The sequence below is a fragment of the Lonchura striata genome, chromosome 10 (assembly GCF_050655825.1).
Source record: "Lonchura striata isolate lonStrDom1 chromosome 10, ASM5065582v1, whole genome shotgun sequence".
Taxonomy (NCBI): domain Eukaryota; kingdom Metazoa; phylum Chordata; class Aves; order Passeriformes; family Estrildidae; genus Lonchura; species Lonchura striata.
The window spans coordinates 8532370-8547341 of NC_140712.1; the positions used below are offsets into that span (position 1 = coordinate 8532370).

General features: G+C 38.8%; 1 protein-coding gene across 1 annotated transcript in view; it reads right to left on the reverse strand.

The window, feature by feature from the left end:
- The window catches only part of LOC110483955 (uncharacterized), a 30785-nt gene extending 15882 nt beyond the window's left edge, over positions 1-14903 (reverse strand). The window contains exons 1-2 of the mRNA XM_085588211.1: positions 13363-14903; positions 9460-9535 (exon numbers count right to left, since the gene is read on the reverse strand). Of these exons, the coding sequence (XP_085444337.1) occupies positions 14356-14802 (447 nt within the window). The 5' untranslated portion in view covers positions 14803-14903 and the 3' untranslated portion in view covers positions 9460-9535; positions 13363-14355. The remainder of the gene's footprint in view (positions 1-9459; positions 9536-13362) is intronic.
- Positions 14904-14972: the final 69 nt, after the last annotated feature.

Here is a 14972-nt window from a genome sequence, read left to right on the forward strand (position 1 = left end):
CTAAAGCAAATTCCATCTTTACTAATTCCTCTACTATATTGTTCACTTTCATGTAGTACAGGGAAAACATAGATTTCATATATGTCTTTAGAAAGAAATGTTTTCAAATGTCCTTTCATTATTCAGTAGCAACTTTGTAAACATGCATGGAAGCAGCTTTCATACAGCACAGAGCTGTACAGTAGTTCTGCTATTTTTCCTATCTGCTCTCACAGGGCCTATGACACACATTCTTGAAAGATCTCCAAGTGTCACTGCATGATGCTGGACAAGGCCTGAGGTTGAAGCAGAACAAGGTCCCTTCTATTTCCAAGTCTGGCACATGTTTAGTGTAGCAGGGCTGGCACTGCCCTGCAGTGAAACAGCCTCCATGCTGGAACTCCACCAGAGCTTGTTTGCAGTCACACTCATGCAAATACCCAGGCAACCATAGCCAACAATCTAATTAAGTCTGAACATTGATACATGCAACCTAAACCACAAATAATTACCATTCTTTGAGTGGAATTCACTGCTGAAATTAAAACAAAAACAAAAACAAAACAACACTATTTCTGGGAAAGGCTTTCTGAGGAACAACATGAAAGCTCTCTGAGGAACAACATGCAGTGCTTAAATCACTTCTGATTTGTTTTTTACTAGCAGCTTTAACAAAATTTACACCTCATGAAGAAGAAGAACAGCTATGTATCTCATTACATAAATCTGACCTTTAATTTCAATAAATATAATACTAATGAACTGTACAGAATTATTATTTCAGCACTCTCTGATAATAAAATAATCTAACTTTACCAAACAACACTTCATTTTACACTCCTGAAAAATCATATACACTCTCTCACAAAGCCAGTGAAATATCCTGGCAATAGTAGATTTTCTGTCTAGAAAGCTATAGTTAGTGTTTTAGCTGACCACAGATCTAGGAAGGAAGTCTCGAACCCAAAGGGGGAACAGCCTGGATGCTTCTCCAGTAAGATGTAACTACAGCAACCACGAGGCACAGATATTTGCCTTTCTAGAAAGGAGCAAAGTTGTGCTGGAGCTTGATTAAATATTTGTGAAGCTGACTTAACATCCTTTCACCAAGTGAATGTATCATGCTCTAAACAGCTGTGTAAAAATAACCTACAAAACCAGATTATTTTTATAATTTTTCTTGAAAAATTACTCCAGAGAAGTACAGGTAATGAAGAGGTACCAGAAACATTAGGAAGCTGATTACAATTGTAGCTCATAAAGCTGGTTACTTAGGTTGCTTGATATTTCTTGTCATTGGAGGTGGATTTTAGTCATTGCTAACTTTGTAAAATCACAAGCTTTTGGTCTCATGTTTTCTAGCCTGGATGTTAACTTCAGACTGTATTTTAGTGAAAAAAATTATTAATTTTTCTTGTTTCTGATCAAGGTGTGTGTATATGAACTCTGAAGAGTAATCAAGGCTGTTTGGCCCATGCATGCAAACAGAGTCAGACTTTGCCCATCAAAGCTGCTCTGGGCCCAGCACAGAGCTTGTATTTTTTTGTGCTTACATTGCCCTTGTGCTAGAACCTAATGGATGTATGATAAGAAGGAGGAGTGAAGACCAAGAGGAGGGAGGGGTCACCTCAGGGAGCTGGCAGGACATGGCAGTCCTCTGCAGGAGTGGATAATGACTGGGAAAACAGTGGTGGCTGGGGGGACCAGCCCAGCTGGCCAAGGACTCAGCAGAAAAACAGCTCAAAGAACTGGGGCTCTGAGAAGACAAAAGAGGGAAGAGAGTCAAACTAGCAGAGGAGGAGCTAGAGCAATGGAGATTTGGGAAAGAGTGTAGCTGCACTGGTCAAGGTAAGAAAATCATCAATAGCAGAAGTTTCTCAAGCAGCAGAACCAGTTTTTTGGGTTTGAGGATAAAATATCCCAGGTTAGTAGAATTTACTCTTTAATGTGTGTTTTCTGAAAGCTGTTTTAAAATAATTTATTTCAAAAATATAACATTAGCGATTGCTACTATCACAGGAAAAAGCCAGATATGTGCTGGAGCAGAAGCTTCCCAAGTTATTTCGGAAGGATATTGGGAGTGAGAAATTGTTGGTCAAAGGGCAGGGGATGATGGGGGAAGGCAGCCCATAGAGTCACTTTGCGTGAGAGGAAATCTGATGAATGCTGCTGGTTAGCAATCAATGCCTGCAAGTTACATGCATTCATTGAAGAATTTCTCAAATCCAAATCATGGAACAAATTGAAGGAAAAATTGACACCTTATGGCCACCACATTTCTTGAATTTTCCTCCCTACTAAATAAATGATATCATTTTGCTGGTGCCTTATTTTCAGCTTCCTGTTTTTAAGTTTATTGGCATTTCCTTCAGTCCCAGAAAAACTCATTTACTGACAGATTATAGAGTAGTTAGTTTGTGTTTGTTTAGGCAGACATTCAGATTCTGACATTAAAGACTAATATCTACTTCCCTTCGGCTTGTGGATAAATGCAACAAACTTTCCACAGTCACGCAGGTAAATAAGGATCTTTACAGATCAAGCAGGACAATTAGTGTGGTCCTCTTTGAAAAGTTGTATCACACTTGAAAACAGCAGCTCTCATTGTAACCTTGTGTCTGCTGAGCATCAGTAGGATTCCTGGTCTGTGCTTCCATGTTCTGTGCCGCCAGCTATGAGGAATGGAGGTCTTTTTGGCAGTGGTTCTGATAAATTGGTAGGCCATAAAGCTTGATATCAGATAAAAGTAGGTGTGAATGATGATCATATGTTTATTTTGTGGTTTCTATTAATTTTGTGGTTTGGTCCCCCCCACTCTCAGCATTTGCTGCAAGTGAACAGATTTTGCCTTTTCCATCTAGTGGCAGTCTGTCTGCATGTATCAAAGCACCATCAGGTTTTTTCCTTGCTTGCATGCAGAGTATGAGCCATCATTCAGGGTGACATCTAGTGAGGCATCCTGGCCGTGCTGGCAGCTGTGGCATAGTGCAGGTGTCCTTGTTCTTCTCTGTACTTTGCCGTTGACAACTGATTGCGTAGAAAGAGGCGGTGCAAGCAGGATACACACATCTTTAAGCTACAAAGCAATTATTTGTTGCCTTATTCACATAGTTGAGACTGACAAGTTCCCAGACAAAGGAGAGCTGGCAGGGACCTGACAGCAACAGGGGAAAACAGTGTTCTCTTGTTCCCTGGTACCAGCTCAGCTCATCCTCAGAGTTGTTGAGTTGCCTTCCTTCAATCCCTGTTTTTGATTTAAGTCTTCATGCCTTTCCAGGAAGTGGCATTCTTAATCTCAACAATCTTGCCTCTGTCTGTAAAGTTCTCTTTCTCATTTTGTCCAGCCCCAGCTGACACACAGCTCTTGCTCACAATTTGGGGATTATGGTGCTGTACTTCACAACAGAGCCTCAGGTTACAGAGGGCTGAGACAAAAGGAGGAGGGTAACAGAGGAGGTGCTGCCATGATCTCTACAATCTGTGGCTGTGTGCTGAGCAGGGTGGTTGGTCTGGGAAATCTGGCACACACCCCTCCCCTCCACTCTGTGCTGGCATAGAGCTAAGAGCCCATTGCTTTGATTAGGTAAAGCTGCATGGAAACCATTTTGGAGAATGCATTCTTTTCTTGAAGAAAATAATTAATTCCCTCAATTGTCTAATACTGACACAGCCCTATTTATCAGGATCTAAAAGAATCACCCTGGCACCAGACAGTTCCTACTTGCCTTAGAAAAAGAGTTATTCATAAGTATCTTCCAGGAAAGTTCTCATCCAGCATTACTGATGGAGGAGAGAACAGAAAATTTTCATGGCTAAGCACTGCAGTTTAGGGACAAATTTGAGCTCACAGTGAAGAAAAGGGAACCAGAGGATGTTACAAGCCTGTTAAGGATTGATGAGCATGCAAGAAGTCTATGCCATATATTTCAAACTCTACTATTATGTAATAAAAATTGATAACTCTTGTGGATTTTTCTTTTTTTCTTCTTTTTTATGCATGTAATTTATTTTTTAAATTTTATTTTCTTTGCTAAGTATATGACAGCACTGAAATTTATGAATTGAAATGCTGTGCTTGAAGTGAGAGCAGTTGAAGTAAAATTATCTGATATAAAACCCCAATGGTGACCATGAAATTATAACAGATGTGAGACTGAGAAACTCAAGCTGCCTGGACATATTGAGTAAATGCTGTGCTGGGACACAAGGCAGTGTAATTGCTTGGTTCATCAAGTAGCCAGATACCCACAGCATAAGAAAACAGTCCTGACATACTCCTAAACCAGTATGCAAGATACATAGTAGTGGATGAATAGTTGTGATTTGCACTAGAGACCATCATGTACTCAAATACCAACCCTGGAGGAGGAAAAACATTATTTACTCCAGTAATACATAAAAGAAGACAAATGAAGAGGCTTCTGGAAGGAGATTTAATACAAGATGTGCAGAGAGGATTTAGAGAACTCTAATCAAAGACTTAGAAGTATGCACCCCCATCCAATGTGTTTTCAAGAAGACTAAATCACAAAGAAAGTGGTATGGCTAAACAGGAATGGGAGCCTTATTAAAATAAAGAAACATTAAAAAAAAATCTGATCCAAATAATAAAAATTGAGAAAAGCATAAGCTCTGGTTTTAGAATTAACTTCCCCCCACAAAGGAAGCCATTAGAACTGAGCTGTATCCCTATCATTCTTCAGTTTGCTAGAGAAGCTCTTTTATTATTCTCCTGTACAATATGTTCACCTGTCCTCTGACCATGCTAGTGGATACATTTGAATTCATCTTTCTTCACAAGGGGTGGCCAACTCTAATGAAGGCCTTTGTTTTTAGAAGTCCTAAGTTGTGTTTCATGAGAAACCTGCAAAAGGCTGTTAAATATGAAGACATAATCTAGCTCTGTGTGCTTTTTTGTATTTTATTATTTTAAATGATAAGGGTAAATACTAGCATCACAGAAGCACATCACATAGGCTCAACTACTATAAACTAAAATGAGCAATATTATAATCCAACAAAATGACAGTTCAGATTAGATAGTGTGTTCACAACTTTATGAAGTCATAAATCTAGTACAGTATGTAATCAAAGCATGTGCCTGCCAAAGAGCAGAATGGCTATTTGTTAATTTTGCATTAGGTGTTTGAAACAGGAGTTGTTTCCCTTTAGCAAACGCCTGTCTGTAACAGAGGACTTGAGCAACTTGGGATTGCCAGGGCCAGGGTTTGCTGAATGCAAGAGAGGATAAAGCCTCTTTAGCCAGGGTTAAGGAACTACAGAGATCTAAGCAGGCCCTTTACCATTTTCTGTTCCAACACTTTCTCCTGAAAATCTCATCGCAGCTGCAGAGCTATTTTTTGCCCTTTCATTATTTGTTGCCTTTACCTACATGAGCACAAAGCTTGCCAATGGTTTGGCATAAAGGTTCATCTCTGGACCAGCCTCAGGACTAACAACGGTAGATCAATATGGCCAACTTTCAGATCACTCTGTTTTGATCTCAATTTAATCAACAACATTATGAGCTGAGGTTTACTTTTCAGATAATTATGGACTGTCTCTACAAACTAGTACTGTCTGATTTTTTGCACTGGCTGACAGTCAAATTAATTGTGCACTTTGAACACAATCTGTGGAACCCAGTCCTCTCCAAGTGGGAAATCTTTAAACTTACATCCTTTTCAGAGCTGGAGTTCATCCCTCTGTGCTACAAATGAAAATCTCAGAAAGAATCCAACTATCTATTTTAGGTTAGGGAACTGGAAAAATGTTTTTTTGGTTTTTTTTTTTTGTTTTTTTTTAGTTCATCTGAGAACATGTCATAATTTATGTGCCCATTGTATTTGTCAAGATTATTCTTCTGTGTCCACTGAAGCTTTGGAGTTTTTGTGTAATCTGAACATATTTTATTTTAGAAAAAAAAGTACAAACAAAATTGCTGTAAATGTACCTAAGTTTCCATGTCTTGTCTTTACAGTATGTAAATGGATTATATTTTAGAGTTTGAACTATTCAAATCCCACTCTAAATTCTATGGTTAAATATTCTTAGTGCTTCTCACATATTCAGTAAAAGCTAGTGTTATATAAAATATTTTTAAGTGAAAAAACGTATTTCTATACAGCTTATTAGCATTAACTATGGAAAAATTGGAAAACCCTTTTTTTCCAATCACAGCCTGAAAAAGTCCTATATGATTGAACTGACTGATGCCTTAATTAATTATGAGATGCTTTTATCCTTTCCTGTCTACATTGATTCCCAGAAACAGTGGTGCTTCTGCACACAGTTTAACTCCCTTGTAAACACCCCCATCTGCTCAGTGTTTTCCTTCCTGCATAACTTTTACCTCAGTGGTAAAAGCAGCTGACTGAGGGCATTAGGCAAGAAATACATCTGTTCCTGCACATCGCCTTGTTAAAATGAAATGGGAAATCAGGCAATGGTGATTCTCTCAGATGATCCCTATGTTGACAAATGTCAGTTGAGTTCAAGGGTGTGGGTGACAGGACACTTCAGTGACTATACCTTAAATGCTTATGTGTCAAAGAGCATTTTTATTTACTTCTTGGGGACTCTTATAATTTAAAGCTGCTTTTCTCAAAATTCTCAAAGTCAATAAAATTTTATGTGATTATTGGCCAAACATTGTGTCATGGAAATCATTATTATTCCACTGCCTCCAAATATTTTTCTTGGTCTCAAGAGAAGCAGTGTCATCTTCAGATTTGACTGTTTTAATGGCAGAAGTACACACAGAGTGTTTCAGTGTAGTTTAGAGCAGTGGAAGGATCGTTCCAAACTCTGACAGAGACTGGGGGTGGGCCCCTTTCATGCTAGTGACAAGTTTCAGAAGCAGGATGCCAGCAAAATTCAGCTCACCAAAGGCACTTATACTGACTGGCTCTGTACTCTGTACACAGAAATCTCATGCTCCCAGTTTTATTCCCTGGAATTTTCCAAGAGCAGCTATCAGTTTCAAAGGTCCCAGAGCCTCTACAGGGAAGAAATGTCTCTGCAGACCAGACAACTTCAACAACACAGTCATAGTTCCCATGTTATACTTGTGCTGCTATACTAAAATGCTGAATTCAGAATTTGGTCTGCTGGTTGCTGTAATGGCAAGTGTTTGTTGTACTTGCTGTTCTCATGAAGTGAACACAGACAAACTACATGGATTGTGTGTTTTGTGGGCAACTGTATCCTTAGGTGTTGCTCAACTGCATTGATCCTCATAGAACACGGTCTCACCAGAGAGTTTGCCAGCTTTCAAGCTGAATTTTGCTTGGAAGCTGTGCATCTCCATGCTGACTTCAACTTCTTCCAGAGGATCAGGAGATAACTTCCATATTTGGCAGTCTTTGGTTTTTAAAGTGAGGACTGACCTATTCTTACTAATTTTAACTCTTGTGTAGATCTTATCCTGTGCATTTTAGAGGAGAGAAAATAAAAATAGAAATGACACAGACTGTTTGCATGAGAAATACTTTAAGTTGGGACAAAATACCTGGATGTCTACCCAGGACAGCATCTGGTATTACATAGGTGAATAAGTTGAATAAGTGCAGCATGGACAGGCAGGCTACAAGGTGTGCTGGAGACTACTATTTAGAGGTGTCAGCTGGATCAAGAATATTTAGTTTGGCATTTTAAAGAATTTTTAAATGGAGATTAAAATAAAGAAAGGTATGAACATGAGTGGTTTCTGATCTAGCAGTGGAATTCAGATAGATCCCTATGTCCATGCAGTTAACCCCTAATGGGATTAGGATCTGGTATAATGTGTAAGGTAACAGGCACCTTGATGTGTGTCTGTAGTTCAGGATTACTACTTTGCAATTTTAATGCATAAACCAAGAGATTTGTCATTTCAATAATCTGATTTGCACAGACTACTACAGCACAGCACGTGAGTGCCTAATTCAGGTACAAATTTATTTAACAGAGTACTTCTTTGTTACAGTAACACCAGGAAAAAAGTACATGTGGTTCCTGCTGTCAAAAATAAATATGTGGAAACAGAATAAGCACAGGGTCCTAACTTCTTTCTCATCTGCCAAGTACAACCTTCCACCTAAAAAACCCAATTACCTGTAAAATGTAGTTGTTAAGCTATTATTTTATTAGGTATTATTAAATAGCTTCCTCCTGACAAGTGACAGCTTACAATATATGCAATAACTTAAAATACCATATGTATCCATAGGCTTCAGCCTTTCCAAGTCATGTTTGCTGAATGTGCAGAGGATTAATGTTTCATGAGAAAGGCAAGCTTCAGAAATCAGGTTAATCTATAAATAGCTTCATTATTGAATGTTGGCATTTAGGGCTGTGTAATATTTTGAAAATTAAGGGTTTGTGTTTTCCAGTATTTTCTACAAGTAGTTAACATATAGTCTGGGCCTGGTTGCCTTTATTGCTTCCTAAGCAGCATCCAAGAGGCTGTGGGGACAATCCACTTTGTACCTACGAGATCACAAAGACTGGGATACAGCTAGAACTGTCAAAAATCAGTGTGAGTAGGATATTGCCAATAACTCAATTCTTTGACATTTCTTCCTCTCTGTTTTTATTGAAAGCCTTTTTTCATAAAATATCAAGTGAAGGGCAAAGAAAAGGAAGTGGCACTAATTTGTAGGAGAGCTGTACCAAATAAGGAGCTTTTCTGCTGAGGTGACCATGACACCTCAGTGCCACTTTCTGATTTGGCACAGTTGTATTACAGCCTTGAAAAACATGGGTTCAGCACAATCTGATTGCCAAACTTGACATCTACAACTATCTTATGAACTATCACTATTAAAGTTTCCAATGGAAGTGAAGTCAGGATTTCACTAGAGCACTATCAATACTTATATGAATCTCCTGTTTGGGTGGTGGCAGTGTTGCAATGTCACATTGCCTGCAAGGAAAAAAGTTGCAACTCTTGGCTACAACTTTAAGTATCTAAAAGTTAAAAAAAGTCAAAGAATACTAAAGTTCCAGAGAAGATTGGAAGGTCAAATATGAGGCAGACTTTTAAAATCAGGCTTGACTGCTTAGTATCTCTTATCTGTTGAGAAGAACTAAAGAACTTAAGGGCAGATACTATGTGTTTGAGTTCAAGTACAGTATTCAAATATGTTGTATGTTCTGACCTTCAAGTGCCTCACTTCTGGAATAACTGGTAACTTGCTACATTTGGCTATGTACCTACTTCTTATGTGAGAATCCTGATCTAATAAATACCCAGACTATGCATATAAAACAATAACGTTGAAATGATAAGTGTACTTCAATTGAAATACAATAAACTCTGAATTTAGATAAGCTTTAAAAATGCCATTTAAAAGTTAGTTCCTCATATGAATTAGTTCCAACAATTAAGTGGTAATATAAAGACTATGTTTTTCTGTAATAAGAAATTACAGTAACCCTCAGTCTTTGCAATCTTGCAGATTTGTGTGGAAAGATGTATCCCCAAACCCAGCAACTTACCCTCTCTTGAGTGTCACAGGGTCTGGAGAGGGTAGTAGCCTCCACAAGTTCAGCTTTGAATAGCAGATTTTGCACCCTTGAAGCACCCAACCAGTGTACAAGAGGGTAAAGAAGAAAAAGAACATATTTGCATTAAAAAGTTGCTAAGAAGACTATAATTTTCTCATTATGATTTAGTGGGTTTTGCTGGAGGACTCTTCCAATGTCCAAGTGCATGTGAAAAAATTGAAAATTTCTAGGAAGGGCAATAGCTTGGAATAATAGATATTTTATGTGTGTTTTCACAATGAATAAATTCAAGCTCTTATCCATGAATGAATTTATATTTATAAATTAAAATAAATATGTTTTGTCCAGACTAGACTATTATTGCTTTGTTCCTCACTTAAAGGTATCATATTCATTAAAATAAGCACATTTTTATTTCAACTAATTTTCTACCTAACTAGTGGCATTTTCATCTTCACAGCATATCACTGAAACAAAAAGATATGACTCTCAAAAGTTCTGTCAGACAAACCCTCATGAAAAATTAAGTTAGATTTTTCTTATGATATAACTTAGCTATTTTTTGAAGATTCCCTGGCTCAGGATAAAATACAGCAATGTGATTTAGATTCCAAACTTCAGCTGATATGATATGCATGTGATCAATACTGATAAGATAAACTAAGCCTCTTGGCCTAGAAATTTCATGCAGAAATGCAGATTCTATGATAAACCTTTCAGATGCTGATAAGGTGCAGCAGATAAAGGAAATGATTCCTCAAACTCTATTGAAAACCACCTGTCACAGTCAGATTGGCCATGGAGCTGTCATCATCTGTGGATACAGCATTATTTCATACCATGTGGTGTTTACACTTTGCTGTCCTTGTTTTTTCTAATCACATGAAAGCTGTAAAGATCTTTGGGTCTAGTCTTTTAAGGTCTAAGGTCAGTGAGAATTCCAATTTTTTAAATCTAGATTTCTCTGAAAATGTATTTATAGAAGCCACTGAGGATAATTTTATGCAGGGTTTGTCTTGGAGGATAATGGGTGTGTATTTATTTATTTATTTAGAAACAGATGTGGCATTTTTATAGGAGAAAAAAATATAATAATTGTCTTAGGATTTAGACAGCATGTCTGGTTTAAAAATATTCTGAGAAACAGAACTGGGGTTTCTGCAGACAAATGAAGTTATTTTTTATGAATAAGACAGGCTTCTATTTGCATATCATTTAGTTCTTACGTATTTGTGCATGCCAAGTCTTTTATATTTTATTGTTGGATCACAGAAAGGACACACAGTGAAACACTATCACAGCTTTTTGCAGATGCCAGTTCTTCTCTGAGAATCGAGACTCTCCAGCTGTTACAAGGGAAAAGGGAAAGCAGATTGCTGTGTTGGCATCTTCTTAGTGCATCAGACATCTTAATATATCTTAAACTGCTGGGTTTACTTACTGCTAATAAGATTAAGTGTTGTAAAAATTTCTAAGAAATGTCTTAATTATTAGCAGTGTTCCAAGTAGTATCAGTTGTTTTAACTATTTTGCTACTCTAATCCATGTAATTTGGGTGTTTATTCTAGTATTTGCCATAACTGTTTAAGCACCTTTTGTTTTCACTTATTGTCTATAAGTGCATTCAGCACTAATGAAATCTCCTGTGTATTACTTAGAAAAAAATGAAAATCAGTGCAAAATGAACTTATTATAAAAATTTAAAATCAAAATATAAATAAGATTAACCCCAGTATCGAATACTACTACTTGTAGAGCATTCTAAACTTTTCTTTACAAAAGACAAATTGGTAAGAAGATGAATATTGATCTTTTCCATTTGTTAGGTCCAAAAATATGTGCTTTAATAATATAGTTACTTCTGAGACTGTAACAATCCAAAATTGTGACAAGGGAAATCCTCAGTAGCTGGAAGGAATGAAACATAATCAGAGTTGACAAGGAACTAGCTGCTCAGAGAGGCTGTGGCATAATTGGGTTTTGGAGATTTTCTGAAGTTGTCCAAACACTTTTGACTTTTGGCAACCTGATCTAACTCATCACGAAGTCCTCTTATCTCTGTAGACTTTGTGATGAGAGTTGATGCAACATTACCTGGCTGATTTCCCAACTGCTAATAGGCATACAGTGTGTTTAGTGAGGTACAGTGGATAAAATTTGCCATCTGTTCACTTGCCAACAGTCAGAGGGTAGGAGCTGAGACTTTATAATATTAATGCAGTAAAACAGGAGATGAAAGCTTGGCTATTGAGCTTTCAACCCATGTACTCACCTCAGATTAGAACTGCTGTGGCTATTATTTGTTTACGTATGCAGGATTGCGTAATAGGCAACTCTAAACAAATACTTGTTGTTGCAGTTATTAATAAAATTTCAGCTCTAACTGATAACTTTTAATGCAGATTTCTTGTCTTTTTTTAGGCTTCATAGTTTTGGTAAAGGTTTCCCTAAGAAGTTTGATCAAATCTTGCCACATAAAATAGCACACCTACAAACAGAAGTGTCACAATCTTGTATTTATATTTTTTTAGTAAATTAGTGCAGTGATGGAATCATCAGATTATCAGATATTTAACAGAGTGCTACAATAATATAAAATGAGCTTTTGATGACTTTTGCCTGAGTAAAAGTAATTATTTAATTCATATTTATCAAACCAATCATTAGGAAAAGGTAAGTAGAGTGCCTGGGTTTTCCCCAGGGAGAATTAACATTATTTGTGTATTCAATGAATGGTGGGCAAATACTTCTGTTTGTCCTGGATTTGTTCTCCTAGATACAGAATTCTTATGACATATAATTTGTGGATGAGGGGGTTTTGGGTTTGTTTCCCTCCCCTGCATCCCATATTGGACTGTTTCTTTTCTTGTTGAGAACACACAAGGAATGGCACCTACCTACAGACAGAACAACATTAATGTAATTTTTGAGTGGTGTCCTGTCTCCAAGAGATTCTCAGGCAGATTAACAAAGGATTGCAGGTAATAGAGGTGCAATACTATGTGCCTTTATTTTCAAGTAATATTGCAGTATTTAAACCACACACATGGTTGATAAAATATCTAATAAAACTGCTCACAGGTTTTCCATTCTTAATTCCATTTATTTTCCTTTTATTTTTAAAAATCTATGTAGGATTTACTGAAATGGGATATCTGACACAAATGTACTGGTTGGTGATCTTTTCCAGGTTAAATCACACTCCTTCAGGACCAATTTTTGATCCACTACATCTCATGCCTACATTTTCTGGAAAACATAGAATTGTTTAGGTTGGAAAGGACCTTTAAGATCCTTAAAGGTGCAGAACTTTTGTTCTGCACTGCCCAAGCCAGCACTAAACCACATCCTTAAGAGCCATATCCACAGGTATTTTTAATACCCCCACTCCTTCCCTGAGCAGCCTATCCCAATGCTTGGTAACCTTTCAGTGAAGAAATTTTTTCTAATATCCAACTTAATCCTGTCCTGGAGCTACTTGAGGCCATTTCCTCAAAACAGATGATTTTATGAATTCATGGAACTCTTTTAAGTTCTTTAGAACAACACTTTGATCAGTCAGGATATTATTTAACTACATAAAAACTACTTTTTGTGGTTTTCAACACCCTTTATAGTTGTGATTAAATTTTCTTTGAGTATGTTTTTTCCTGTGCAGAAATGATGAGCATGATGAAAAATGAAGTAGAAGATGGATATATAATCCTGGCTGTATTGTATAATTGTTACAGAGAAAACTTACTACCATTGATTTGCTCTTAAATTGACATACAGCTGTCCCTGATTAACCAGAACTTTTGCTTAAGCTTTAGTCATTCAGCTGTGGTTTGTATACACAGAAATTAAAATATTTCAAAACTTCATTTTTAAAAATTCCAAATGAAAAATCATTACCTAATAGAATGGCAGCAGGAAGTTTATTCACAATTTCCTGACATGTTTTCTTCCATTGTCTCTTCTCTCTGACGGGAAAAGCCAAGTCTGTACAAAACAATTAAACAAGTAAATTTAACATAAAGGTAGGCATATATATATATATGTAGGTATGTGTATATATATTTAATAATAATGTATGCCCTTTGCTTCTTCACACTTTGTGAAAAGGTGATAAAACCTTTTGTGCTGCTTGCATGCTCTGAACTGCACTATGTGGTTTACTGTGGTTTGATAAACTGAAAATGCATTTGATACATGCATTTTGATGAAGGTGAGCATCCACAATTCAAATAAAGTCAAAAGTGTTCCTAGCAAAGCTCTGTGGATTTACCTTAACTGCAGCAAGAGGGAGTTTGCAAGCCTGAAGCACAGGCTGTAACAAAACCAGAGTGGTAACAATTGCTGATGGACCTTTCCTCTGTCAAACTTAAATATTTTCCTTCAGCTTTGTGGTTTTGTAAAATCAGCTTGCACTAAGATCCACAATAGATTTGAACGCTGTTTAAAGCAATATTTGTCTAACCGTGATTATATTTATGCGGTGTTGATGTATTTTCCCATATTTTTGAGGGTGAATTCTATTGCTAATATTGTTTTCTGCTCTTTGGAATACATTTTTAGACTGAATATGCCATTTTGAGCTATCAAGTGCTGTACTTCCATGAATAATTGAGCTCCTATGGGTTCAGAATGACTTTACAGAACCAGTTTGAGATTAGCACTTCAGAGATTTAAAAATTTGTTCCAGGGCTGACATTGCTACCTGCAGGTTCACCGCACGGAGTAGCATGTTCTTATGTAATTTCTCTGCAGTCCTATTACCTCTAAAACATCTGGGCTTTGGGATTTTTTTCTCATTTGTGTTTACTTCCTCTGTGAGTTTCCTGAACTGCTAGATTTAAAGAGTTTAATTACCAGTTTTAAAATCAGAAATAGTTTTCTAAGACACTGTTAAGCACACGCAGGTCCCGCCAGTCCCAGGTGAACTGAGGTGCACAACTCGCCCTGGGACGGCGCCGGCAGCGGCAGGGCCCAAAGGCGGCGCCGCGGCCCCACACGGCGAACGGGCGGCACCGAGCGGCTCTCGGCGGGACCCGCCTGAGGGGAACCGAGCGGCTCTCGGCGGGACCCGCCTGAGGGGAACCGAGGGCGGCTGCGCCGGCGCCTTCCCCGCGCCCCCGCCAGCCTCCCGTCCCACCCGCACGGCTCCCCGGGCCTGCTGAGGAGCCGAGGCGCGATGCCGGCGCCGGGACGGCGTCCGCGGGTGAGCAGCCGGGGCGCGGTGCCGGTGACAGGACGGTGCCGCGGCCGCTCCTCCCTCACGCGGTCTCTTCGCCCCGCGAAGCGCCGGGGGAGCGGCGGCTGCGGCCGCGGATCCGCGCCGCAAGGGGGCGCCATGCGCGCCGCGCCGACCCCGCCCCGCTTCGCGCGCTCGTTCGGCCCCGCGGCTCCGAGCGCCGGCGGCGGGCTCGGGATCCTGCGCTGCCGCCCGGGGTCTGGCCGCGCCCGGCGCCGCCGCCGTTCCGCCGCTCCGAGTCCCCCCACGCCCCGCACCTCCGCACCCCGGC